The 12,564-nt window shown below is 39.5% G+C and overlaps 1 protein-coding gene and 1 long non-coding RNA gene across 4 annotated transcripts; both read left to right on the top strand.

Moving 5' to 3' along the window:
• The first annotated feature begins 3,655 nt into the window (after window positions 1–3,655).
• On the top strand, window positions 3,656–4,959 carry LOC142899216 (uncharacterized). Its single transcript, XR_012928706.1, has 3 exons — window positions 3,656–3,870; window positions 4,537–4,665; window positions 4,750–4,959. It is a non-coding gene; the product is annotated as an uncharacterized LOC142899216 (long non-coding RNA).
• A 711-nt stretch (window positions 4,960–5,670) lies between these two features.
• On the top strand, window positions 5,671–11,246 carry nutf2 (nuclear transport factor 2). Of its 3 annotated transcripts, XM_076042702.1 has the most exons (6): window positions 5,671–6,034; window positions 6,578–6,670; window positions 7,275–7,397; window positions 8,866–8,937; window positions 9,128–9,226; window positions 10,196–11,246. In XM_076042702.1, the coding sequence occupies exons 3-6, from the start codon at window positions 7,296–7,298 to the stop codon at window positions 10,307–10,309; spliced, it is 387 nt and encodes a 128-aa protein (XP_075898817.1). In that variant the 5' UTR covers window positions 5,671–6,034; window positions 6,578–6,670; window positions 7,275–7,295; the 3' UTR covers window positions 10,310–11,246. The 3 variants fall into 3 exon arrangements, with proteins under 3 accessions (XP_075898817.1, XP_075898816.1, XP_075898818.1); XM_076042701.1 differs by lacking the exon at window positions 6,578–6,670 and having other exon boundaries at window positions 5,673–6,034; XM_076042703.1 differs by lacking the exons at window positions 5,671–6,034; window positions 6,578–6,670 and adding an exon at window positions 6,089–6,327.
• The last annotated feature ends 1,318 nt before the right edge of the window (window positions 11,247–12,564 follow it).

Genomic DNA, 12,564 nt, shown 5'->3' with positions numbered 1-12,564 from the left:
TACAGCTGTGCTCTCCCGGCAGCAGTTACTTTTATGCCTACCCAGGGAGAAAGCCACAACTTTTGGCTCACCTGGAGAGCTACTTAAACAAGGAGTTGCAATCGCTTAATGCTCAGGAGCCAAAATTTCAGGAGCTGAAACTTCAGGTGCTTTTCTTTTGGCTTACACTAAAAGAAATAACTCATATTAAAAATAAATCAATTAATTGATAAACTGAAAACTCCTTTTTCAACTCAAACTCCGCTTTCAAAAACTGCTTGATTTCAAACATTATCTGCTTTGACCACAGGTCTACCGGGATGTTTTTGCTCTTTTTATCAAAGAGTTCAAAACCTACCAACCCCTTCTTTCGGATATAAAAAGAGAATATGAAACCACTTTAGGTAAGTGACCGTGAGAGAAAAGGTGAGAGATGCTTTGTTGTATTAATTTATTCATTTTCAAAACATAACATTATTCCTGTTGTCTTTTTTTGGTTTGTCATTAACCATATTAAAATGGACAGAGGAAATGAAAGTAAACGGTCGTCAATAATTTAAACTTTTTTTTCTAGTTTTTCAAGTGGTTATATAGACTGCCCAGAAATAAGCATTTCTGTCAGGCAAAGTGTGTCTTCCTGCATTAACCCTGAATTTTAAAAACACATTCACATTTGAAACTGAAGCTGCATGCAACTTTGTGTTGTCTAAATGAAAATGAATAATACACTATTTTAAAACATACCAATTGCAGCATTTCAGAAATACATTTCTGAATGAAATTGTTAAAATAAATTACATTTTAATTTTGTGATGTTGTTTTTAATGAGCTGCTGCATTACATTTGCCCTAGCTTATCAACAGAATAAAATCCAAGAGCTTGAACCGCTGCAGTCCCATCTGAGGCTGGTGACAGAAGAATGCGACCACAAAATTCATGCTCGCTGGGCACAGGAGCACTCTGAGATGGCAGCCATTAAGATGGATAAGGAGCAGTTGCGCAGGGAGCTGGAGGCCTTGAAGGAGAGGGAAAAGGCCACACAGGCAGTGGTACATTTTTTATAAAGTTCAAATCAATACTTATTTATCTATTCACTGAATAGATGGGTGTTGCTGTCAGAAGGAAAATCAAATTCTCAGATACTTCAGGTAATGTTTATTTTTTCTTCCTTTGCCTACTCAGTCCTCTAACCGGCATATCTCTTTAGGTGGAGCATCTGCAGTCTGAACTTTCTCAGCAGTATCTGTTATATCGAGAGGAGCGCGACGCCCGCAAGCTCCTCATCCGGCAGCTCAATGATCTCACAGGAAGTTCAGCGATGGGAGAGCAGACTGAAGAAGAAAACATGTGCAGATCTGGATCAATTAGTGAGTTAGCTTTATCTCAACAGTTGAATGACAATGGTATTTGTAATGAACCTAGCATTCAAGTTGTTACAGTAAAAAAAAAAAAAAAGAGAGAGAGTTTTAAGGCCTTTCTGCAAAGTGTTCATAGTGTGGAGCCTTTAAAAGGTCAGAGAGGTAATTTCACAGAACAGGAGTAGTGAGCACAAAGCCCAATCCCCAATTGGGTAGATCCGAGTCTTGCAAGTCTTGCAATCTGGCAGGAGTAGGTATATGGGTGGGGCAATTCCATGAATATAGGGAGAAATTTACCCTCAACCCTGCATGGCACAAGGAGCCAGTGGAGAATTTAGATTTGTGGATTTGTTTTCCCGTTAGTTTGTAATGCGGTCAATGGTGTATGTGCGCACACCTCAGGACACCTCAGGATGTTCAACAGGTAATAACAATAAAGAGACCGTTATTCATTCTCACTGGTGGTGGCAAACTGCGCGTGTAGCCACGGCTGCTCTTTTAGCCGTTCTGCCCCTCTAACCACCAGCGAACATTCACTGACAGCCATACGAGGCAATGTGAGTGACGTGTCTTGCCCAAGGACACAACAACTGGGGCTCTGATGGAGCAGGCTTGCCAACCTTCAGTTATTGAATATCCGGCTCATGCAGCCGCATCTTTAAAGGTTCAAAGATGCAAAAGGAAATGGAAACTAATATACTTAACAGTTTTTTTAGACTGACAAGGAAATGCTCATTATCATTAATGCTGATATAACTCATCTCCATCTTTTGCCACAGTTTTGCATTACTTACCTATTTGTTACCACTACTATGACTACTGCTATGACTTAAGAGCTATGAAGGGAACCAATAACAGAATAATCAGTTGTGAAAATAAGAATCAGACTTTTTTTAAATATATCTATTTTAATCTCTGTATTCATTTTTTCAATCCCTTTTGGAAGGACTAATGTATTGCTTAGGCCCTGATATCTACGAGCTAGTCTAATATAAACCTCACTGGGTAAACTGTCAACCATTAGCAGCGTTTCACTCTGATATGCACAGGCATGATGTATTCCGAGTATGCACGCACCAGTTACATATTTCATCATGCTTTTCTTTTTTCCTTGTCGTCAATCGTTAGTGGAACACATGACCAGGATCGCAACAGTAGGTTCTCTTTGTTTAGTTTATCAACATAACACCTACATAGCATCAGTCAAAAAAAAACAAACAATAGATGGTTACTATGAATGGTTACAGCATCTAAAACTGACAGTTCCTTCAACTAAACTAAAGTAACAAGTCCAACAGATAAGAGATCGAGGCCATAAAGTTCAAAGTTCGATCTACGGTCAAAAAATGTTGACCGATACTTTATATCACTATTGTTTTCTATTCTCTTCTCTCTTGTCGTCGTTGTCGTCATCAATATTGGCCTCAAACCTTTATTACCACGACATACCAGAACTTGCACAGAGGATGGACTGGATTGTCTAGTTTCTAATTGTTATGTCTTGTGTTCTATCGGGTTGCGTCCTTGGGTGTTGATCTTTTAATTGTTCAGAAAGATGTCAGGAAGTTTTTCTTGTTTAACTGACTTTGGAGAGATATTGAAAAGGAACACTAAGTTTATTTTGTAAACACATTTTACTTTCATGTCCCTTTTTCCCTTTATTTCAAAAAATGAAAACAAAACAAAGGCTAAGTATTTCTTGAAGGGCAACACCAGATATAGAAATTATATCACTTTGATTATAAGTTTGATTATAAATAGAACTTTTATTTCACTTTCTCAAGTTTTTAACTTAAAATAGCTGAATTTATGGCTATACCTGAAAAGCTTGATATATACTTTGTGAATGTGGATGTTGCTCGAGTGAAAAAACAGCCAGTGAAGTCTTAACTTCCTTAACTGTATCTTAGACATAAAGCCATAATCCTTTTGGCAGTGGTTTTATATTTAATGTAAAAAAGCTAAACCAAACCAAAAACCAAAAACATCCAAGTAACATTCTGAAAGCTTTTTTTAAGCTCCATATTTTTAGGCTAACACACGTCAGAAAAATTGAGTGCTGGGAGGAGAAAATGGATCACTTTGTCAAATATTTTATACATAAATGTTACATGAAAAGCCACATGCAGTTTTCCTGACATTTGTTTCCATTTTAAAAGAAGCATCGGTGACCCGCGTAGAGACGCAGATGCCTCCACATGTACATCAAACAGACCGTACTGAAGACCAGGAAGAGTCCAGTTGGACAGAGCCCGGTGATGTCGTGCCCCAATGCAACCCGGCTACCCTGGAACAAACACTCAAACAAACAGTGTTGCAGGTGTGTCTTTCTTGATCAACCATGTATTTACAGAAGAATTCATGGTGACAAATCCGACAACTATAACTGTGGTCTGTGAGTGTTTTGTTGACTAATCAGTTGGAGACTCAGCAGCGTGAATTCAATCAACTGAAGAGTGAATATGACACTCTACTCCCTCTGCACCAAAACAGAAGTATGAAGAAGGATGGCCATGACGTTAAAGTTATCCAGGTGCTTCATATTCATTTGCTCCAACAAGATGGTTGATTTTTTTTTAAGTGTTGCAAGCTAATTGTTCTGCCTCTGTGTGCAGAGGTATTACGATGCATCACTCTAATTCCATGTGTAGTTGGGGGGTCTGGTCATTAAACTATTTTCAGTCAAATAGTTTAAGGATTTCTTTGGTGTTTTCTGCAATCAGTCATCTGTTCAGCACAATGTCCGTTGGCATCAGTCTTCTCATATCAGAAGGGTCTCAAGGGTGCCTCTGTGACCTGCACAGGGCAAGGATAGTGAGTCGAGCCCAATCCATACTAGCTGACCCAAACCACCCTCTCTCTGAACACTTAAGGCCACTCCCATCTGGGCGCAGATTCGTGGTTCTGCGATGTGGAGCAAGTAGATGTAAGAACTCTCATTCCAGCTGCCATTGTCCCGTTAAACCACTGCAAGCAGGTCTTGTTGATGGTTGTCATGTTTATTTTTATGTTTACTGTTGCCAGCGAGACTGATTGTTATTCAGGTACAAAGAAGTTTCTTTTTATTCTTCAAAAAAAGAATAAATTATAGAAAATGCAGAAAGCCAAGGTCAAAGCAACTCCATTCAGCAGCACACTTACTGTGTCGGCATTAAGATGACGTCTATCTATCTATCTATCTATCTATCTATCTATACAGACAGAGAGTGAATACTCAGTGACAGAGAAGTCAGATCAGGGAAAAGAGGAGCACAGCTCCAAGTCCACCAGACAGCAACAGTGACAGTGACAACAGCACATTCCCCTGTCAGACAGTTCACACAGCCTGGTAAGTTGTCGGATGAAACATGTTTATCGTGAAGATACACAGATAGATGCACATAAAAAAAAGAAGCCGTTTTCCTCCTTACAGGCCTTGGAATCGCAGGAAGGATGACATTTCTTCAGGTTCTCCTCCCTCAAACAGCTAATGTTGTAAATTCCTGTTCTTTTCAACCTTCTTGCAAGGACATGTCAACAAAAATGTATAGAATGATGTTTCACGATTATTGTGTTTATCAAACAGAAACAAATGCATTCACAATGTTATTGTATTACCAATAAAAGACTTCCCTGGTTATCGCATCTGTTTTACTTCAGTAATCAAGTAAATAAGATGAGAACTTCTTAGATATATGCGTAAAAAGGTTAAAGCTGAAATCATGATAATGAGCACAGACAAAAGATTGCTCGTGCTAATTCTAGCTCATTTCATTGTTCGTGTGCTGCGCGTTCATTCAACTCCGACTTGCTTCTACTACCCAACGGGTGCATGTTGTCCACATTCAGCTTTTTCCATTCTAACGTGTGCCACAAAAACTTAACAGGAGCAGACAGCAGACAACAAGTTGAAGGTCAATTCAAAGTGGCTCTCTTGTCTTCAACCAAAACATTTCCAAAATGGCCAAAAACATGACAAAGACAGACACAGTGACATGATGGAAGAGTGAACATATCAATGATCACACAAATAACTATAAGCAATAATCACTGCTACTGACAAGGGACAAGATCAAAGGATATGTTTGCTTTTTCTCCCTTGGTTGGGTTTAGGAATACACTTTTACCTCAAGAAAGAAATTAGCATAAATAGGGTACAAAGGTTGAATGAGAATGGCAGGTAGTTTTCAGGAGCACCAAAGCAAGGGTTTGTCAGGGAAACATTTTGGGTACGAATCACCACCACCTTTGAAGAGTATACCTCTTTGATACACTCTTCAAAGTCAGTTTTTTCTTTAAAGTGTCTGTGAAAAATCCTGCTGGTCGACTAGTTTGTCCCGTATTTTGGTTTGTTTGTTTTACACCTATAATGCGATACTGGTCGACTAGTTTGTCCATTTTTAAACATCTACAATGTTTAAAAATGTTTCCTAATCGACACTGGTCCATTAGTTTGTCTTGTTTTTAACACATACACCTCGCAAACATTCTGTGTAATGAACTTGTCTTTTACGTTAACAGTCTCTGACCTGTTAACTTTGCTAACTTCCGATCTGTTGAGAATTTTCTGGAAAAAGGAAGGAAAGAGAACTACAATTCCCATAACCCATCGCGCTGCTAACGATTTTGAACGCGTGCGTACTACACATGCAGGCGCGCAGACCAGCAGCAGCCGACGCAGCTTGCGATCACTCCTCCGGTAGCAGTGTAGCTAAGAGGTAGGTTTCACCACTCTATAAGGATTCCTGTGTTAATCGAGACCTCCATGGAATTAAGAGCACAACACACACCTCTTATTTGTACGAGAATTAGGTGTGCGAAAGTCCGAATTGTTTGTCATACATGAAGTCAAGTGTCAACGTTGGGCACGCCTATATAGGATGAGTACTGGAGTTAGGTTGCGCAGGCCCGAAGGGGCACGTTCTGGTATTTTTAGTAACCCGTTCAGAGGCCGGTCAATTGGTTAACCCACGATTGGAAACAATGACTTATGCTACGCCTGAAAGTCGACGTAAGAGCCATAAAGTTTAAAACAAGCATTTATTTCAGCAAACATAATAGCTAGCTCGCTATTAGCAGCTAAGTTAGCATATGATTAACTGTCACATCGCCCGGTTCTGCTGCTGCTCCTCCTCATTCGTTTAAAAAAAAAAAAAAAAAAAAAAAATGCGCCCAAGGACTTGCCGCCAACTGTCTTTCTCGTCTTTTACTTGACTCATAAAGTATATCAGACTTCCCTTTGAATGCCCCCCTAATTAAAGTCGAAGCGTCGTGGCGGGGAACATGTGACTTGCCACTGAGACCCCGCTAAGTTCAATCCAGGACTGCGCGGTGCACTACGCGCCATCCCGATGGTGGGTAAATATTGTCTGCTATGCTAAAGTGCCTACAAGAATTGTCTTGGGACGGGTAAGGCGTTACTTGGCGTGACCTGCGTCCTCCCGGCCTCCGTAGCCGCCCTGCGCAGCTGAGCACTAGTTCTTATTATCAATATGTCTCTCATAAAAAGAGGATTTCTCGCTAAATCATAAAAAATTGGGTTGTATTTTCGTGTTTCTTTACAATTCTCACGCGAGACAAAGCTCCTGGGCCAATGAAGGATAACGGCACACTTGAAAATAGTTGTTTTGTTAATGTCGTTTTATTAGTATCAGTTTGATCATTCCAGTACTACCAGAAAAGAAGCATTCTTTAAAAATTTATATTTTTCCTCATGTTTTAGTATGCCTATCTGGTATAGTGGTGCGTTTAAATGTTTTTGCCTATTTTTTTCCCAATTAATCCTTTTTCCCCCTCTTTCTTTTAAAAAAAAATAATTGATCCTATTCATCATTAATATTATTATTAATAATAAGAAGAAGTGAAGTATCCTTGATTGTTTTAAAATGTCCTATGTATATAAATATATATATATTATTCTGATCTCATCTGTCATGTGAACTTTCTCTCCATCATAAGGTTACATAAGGGTGAGACAGGATGCAGCCGGAGACGCCTATGTACCACCTGGTAGGGTGTGGCTTTGTGGACTACTACTACAATTTATTCGACAATGACAGAGTGAAACTCAAAGACTTATACGTGAGTGTTGCAGTGTTGTGGCTTTGTTATTAGTTTCAGCTGATGGTACCAGCGCTACTCTACTTGCCAGGCATTTCCCCACCCATACCCGGTATTTGCCACCTAGTGCCACTTTTTTTTTGAGTACCTGCTACTCTGAGGTTCCAGGCTCTGAGATCCCATACAAGTTGTCAAATTCATTTTCTTGAAAAGCATAAGAAAAATAATTACAGTCAATACAAATAATTGTTTTCAATCTCTTCTCTGCAACATGCATATTATGATCAAGCATCATCATGTCCACGTTTCATTGACTAGAAAAAGCTCCTTTTCTGGTCTTGCAACTAGTGGCCGCTACAAAGTTGGTTCAACAAATTCTGAGTCTGAAACACGGTTTTCACTTTACAGAAAAGAAGGAAATATTTCAGGTATTTGAAATGTGAATAGGATCACAGATGTAAAAAGGCAACATTTTACACAATAGTGCTTCTTATCAGAGTACGATGTCGACGTGCATTTTAAAATTGAGGTTATAATTGGAAGTAAGGCAGTGCTCAGATCATCTCTCTGGGGTGCCTGTAAACGCACCTGTGCACACAATGACATTCGCATTACTATCTTATAACCTGTGAACTCAGTTTGTCATCCATATGCAGACCTATTCTCTGAAATGAGTTATGTATGTGTATGTATATGTTTATCATATATGTTATTGATGAAGCTGCCTTCTCTGGTCTTACAAGCTACCAACACTTAAAGGTACATTGTGGACAATTGTGTCATCTAGAGCTCAGAAGCAATCATTTGCTCACCCTATACCTCTCCTAAGCTGGCCAGCGAACTACAGTGTTTTTGCGCATCATAAAGAGAATGTCTTTGTATTGCAGTGTCCATCTAACTATGAAGCTACCATATTTGAAATTTTTTTAAACAACTTATTGAAGCTGTTAGCGCGGCTCAAATGCATATTGCAGTCCTTTCTGCTTAGCTCTCGCTTACATTTGTGAACTTTGGTCCCAAAAATTGAATATGTTTGCCTTCAAAACATCTTTCAGCAAAGTTTCTGCTGGAATGAAGTGGGAATGGAAGTAAAAGCATACTAGGTATAGCAAAAGTAACCATGGGGAGCAGGACTTGCTGACAGGTGGATTGCAATTATAGGTTTGATAATGTCAGCAAAATAATGCCCAATAAGCACAACAAATTACTGCGTTTCAGTGACAAATAGTACACACTGTACTTGGTGATCAGTGTTTTATTGATTTGGCAGCTCCAAAGGTGTTTGGAGCTGCTTTATTGTAATTTGAAACCAATGGGGTTTTTTTTCTCTCTCTGCATTGTGATAGTTCTATGGACTTCTACTTTGCTTGTATATCATCATTTAGCCAAGTTTGAAATGTCGCCGAAACCGACTAATGACCCTAATGACAGACACCTCTTTGCGCTCGCTCGCTCTCTCTCTCTCGCTCTCTCCCTCCCTCTCTACCAGGACGACTCATCATGTCTCTCATTTGAAGGAGAACAGTTTGTAGGAAAAACAGCAATTTTTAACAAACTCGCCGTAAGTTTATCCGACATTGCAAAAATAAAACAACTCATTCTTGTGTAACCATTAAAGAGCAACCATGCATGAACTTAATGTATGCTCTTTTTTGTTTTACTATGTCTATTATGTATGTTTTTAATTGTTTTCTATTTCTGTTAACTTTTCTTTTTCTCTTTTCTTCCCCTTCTCTGCTCCCATGCTACAGTCACTCCCCTTTAAACAAATAAAGCATGTAATCACAGTGCAGGATCATCAACCAACTTCTGACTCGAGTATCTTATGTATGGTGGTTGGACAACTTCAGGTTGGTGGCTCTTATTCTTCTTTGGGTGAACGCACAAATACTATTTAAAAACCTATTTCTCTCGGCGTGACGAGATCTTGTGCTACAAGATTTTGACCTGTGGGGGGCAGTAATGTGCCTTTCCTAAGTCTGGTTTGCCAGAAATTGACAGGAAGGAGGGAAGGTGGCAATATCTTGCATGATGCGTTGAATAAACTCCTGCATTCTTGTCATAATTCACCGAACTGCTCCTCTTAAAATGCATTTCTGTTCGCTGCCATTAGCTGTATGCGGCTTCCAGTCACTTCCCAACATGAGTGCTCTCATCGGCTTAGAGTCGTTGGAGGCAGGGAGCGGCAGAATATTTGGATCGTAACTATCCAACATGTTTGATAATGATCTAATATCGCCCTGACTCGCTCTGGAGCAGTAAAGTAATCGAATTGACACCTCACACCAGGAACGTGTCGGGATTCTTAGGCCACCAAGATGTGTTTCCATTACCCCGAGAAATAAAGTATCGCTAAAAGGTTTTTACGCTCCGGTGAGGTGGTTTTTCAGACGCACATCAGCGGACGTGACATACGGGGTCACGTGACCAGTTCACTTCAAGTGAAACTGGCGTATTATATATGGACAGAAGAGTAGATGGAATATTTTTTTTTTTTTTTACAAGTTATCAAAGGGAAAAATATAACAACCGTTCTTGACAGCAAACAACATCAAAATGCAGATTTATTGCATAATTTTTTTTGTACCTCCATCGTCCTCAAAGTGGGGTCTCCTCGGACGTGATTTTCTGAGAGTTACGGCTTACGCGCTTCACACCATTCAATGGAAACCTGCAAGTCGCAATTGTATTTTGTCCAAACTGTAATAATATCACTTTTATTTTGCGAAAAGCTAATGGAAGCGCAGGTGGTGTCACATTCATAAATGACTGAACAACCGACTTGGTCCTTAGCGATTGCTCTTTTCTTTTCCTTACAGGCAGATGACGAAAAGATTATTGGGTTCCAACAGTGTTTTCTCCTGAAAAACGTCGGAATGTCCTGGATAATTAAAAACGACATGTTCCGGCTGTCCCTTTACAACCATGTCTAACCCCCTTCAGTGTCGCTGCAGGCAGGGGCAGCCATAGTGAAGCGCACCATCGGATGAAGTAAAACTAAAGGCATCGGAGGAAGTGAGAATGGAGCAAAGCGAGGACCCCTCTTTCCTATTGGCCCATTACTGCACCTGTTTGACAAACATTCTCTGGATTATAGACGTCGAGTCACCGAATCACATCCAGCTAGAGTTTTCAGAGCAGCACAGCCTATAGAATTGTTTTTTGCAATCCTGCCAACCAATCATCAGCCCCTGTCTGCTGACCTGCATGAAGCTGGAAGCCCCGTTATTGGCAACCCCCCCGCCCCCTCCGACCACCAGAAAGAAAAAGAACTCAGTGCTGCCATTGACCCATTACTCTGCCACCAAATCCCACTATAATTTCTAACCCACTCTGATTTCCCCTGCTGACGACTCATTTGTATTGGCAAGGTTGACCAACTGGTTTTGTAGATCCAGGCCCAGGTTCAAAGCTGGGCTTTTTTTCTTCGGCTGAGTTGCTTTTAGGTGCCACCTCTCTGTTTAACTGACTTTTATTCCTATTGACACAATTGTTTAGTTTGCCATGATTCTTTTTCATGCCAGGGTTGGTTCTGCAGTCTGAGGGGTGTGGGGAGGGGTCGTCAAAGACATTAAAACTCTGTTCATGTTTTCTTGTCTCGCACTCACAATTTGGCAGTTACCAGCCACGATACACAATAAAAAAAAGCAGGATTTTTTTTTTCTTAACATTGTGTCTGATGGCTGATTTATTTTCCCTATCTTTGAGTTTTGTGTATTTGTAAAAGAAATCTTTAAGAATAATGCACCCCCCAAAAAAAAAATTATATTTGTATTCTCTTGTTTTAATGAGTTACTGAGACTTGCTGCACTTAAGGTCCACAAATTATTTTGTTCCATCACCCTGAATAAATTCACAAGCATGAGGAAATCTGGAAGGACTCGCTGATTAAGAGCCTTGAATGCAAAGTAACAGTGCTGACTTTCTCTACTTCAGTTTCTGTTGTCCAATAGTTAATGTGCACCTGGATTTTCTTGCTTGGTTGGTCTCAGATGTAAGAAAGGGAAAACAGAGAGAGAAAGGCTGCCCTTTGAAAATCTCCATCAAGGCGAAAAATACTGAGATCCAAGTGTAGGTAAATGGTAACATGCCATTGAGTTCCTACTAAATTTACCTGATTGGCCAGCCGCTCCTGTAAAAGGGGAATTGATTGTAGTAATAACACTAAGTATAACAAGCATTTTTAGTACAAAAGGCAAAAAAAAAAAAAAAAAAGGGCTTGAATGGAAAGTTATTTTTGGAAAACCTGTGTTGTTGAGCTAAAGATAATTTTTCAATCCTGGTGGACAATAAAGATGTATTCTATTCTAAAGTGAAAACATTTGCTACAAACTGTTTGGCCTGTAATATTAAAAGAGATTTTTCTTCTCCGACTTACACCAACCCAGAACATTGACAGGTGCATCTGAAGAAAAATTAAGTAGATGATTGTGAAAATGTTTTTTTCTGCAGTTAATTTAAATGTTTACCTACTCTTAGGGATTCTGGGAACTTTCTGGTCTTACCAGCACACATTTAGTCAAGATGATATAAAATTCACACTATTACAGCCAACATAAATAAAAAGTGAAGTACTGGAGGATAATGGTGGTGGGTGAGCCAAGGGCAGGAAGAGCAAGCCAAATTGAAATAGCTAAATCTGTGTTTGAAAACAAGGTGGTGATGTACAAGTGTGATATTGCAGGTCTGTGGTTGTGGTGGGGCCTTCAAGTCACCGCCAGAGTTCAGCAATCAGCCAGCTACCTGGAAGAAGCTGTTCCTCTTCAGCCTGGTGGTCCTGCTACAGATGCTACCAGAGAGGGGTCAAAGGGTCTCTCTCTGAGATGGGTAAATAGAATAAAAACCTATATTGATCCCACATTGGGGAAATTTGCATAATTACTGTAAAGTGCAAAAGAATGAAAATTATACTAATTTTGATAATCACACTTTAATCTTTAATTAATAAAGAAATAAAATAAAAATATTTATAGCCTTGGAAGAGCCTTCTACTCATGGCAGAATGTTCCAAACCTTTTTTTTTATTATTATTTTTATGAAGCTCAAGAAAAGAGCAAATCCTGCAAGTTAAAACATCAGCGTTTAAAATAGACTAAACAAATATCAGAATTGCAACAGCATTCATAAAAGTGTGTTAATTTTTGCACATAACACTTGTTTTGAGCTCCTTCTGAGATAATTATTGCAT

The sequence above is a fragment of the Nelusetta ayraudi genome, unplaced genomic scaffold (genome assembly GCF_046127955.1).
Source record: "Nelusetta ayraudi isolate G7.1 ecotype Tasmania unplaced genomic scaffold, CSIRO-AGI_Nayr_v1 ptg000071l, whole genome shotgun sequence".
NCBI classification, from domain to species: domain Eukaryota; kingdom Metazoa; phylum Chordata; class Actinopteri; order Tetraodontiformes; family Monacanthidae; genus Nelusetta; species Nelusetta ayraudi.
This window is presented reverse-complemented; position numbering and strand designations above follow the sequence as displayed.

Excerpts from the sequence above, each read along its gene's own strand:
- nutf2 (XM_076042702.1), top strand. The coding sequence starts at position 7,296 with ATGCAGCCGGAGACGCCTATGTACCACCTGGTAGGGTGTGGCTTTGTG. Across the intron at positions 7,398-8,865 it reads TGAAACTCAAAGACTTATAC|GACGACTCATCATGTCTCTC; the intron begins GTGAGTGTTGCA and ends CCTCTCTACCAG. Across the intron at positions 9,227-10,195 it reads TGGTGGTTGGACAACTTCAG|GCAGATGACGAAAAGATTAT; the intron begins GTTGGTGGCTCT and ends TTTTCCTTACAG.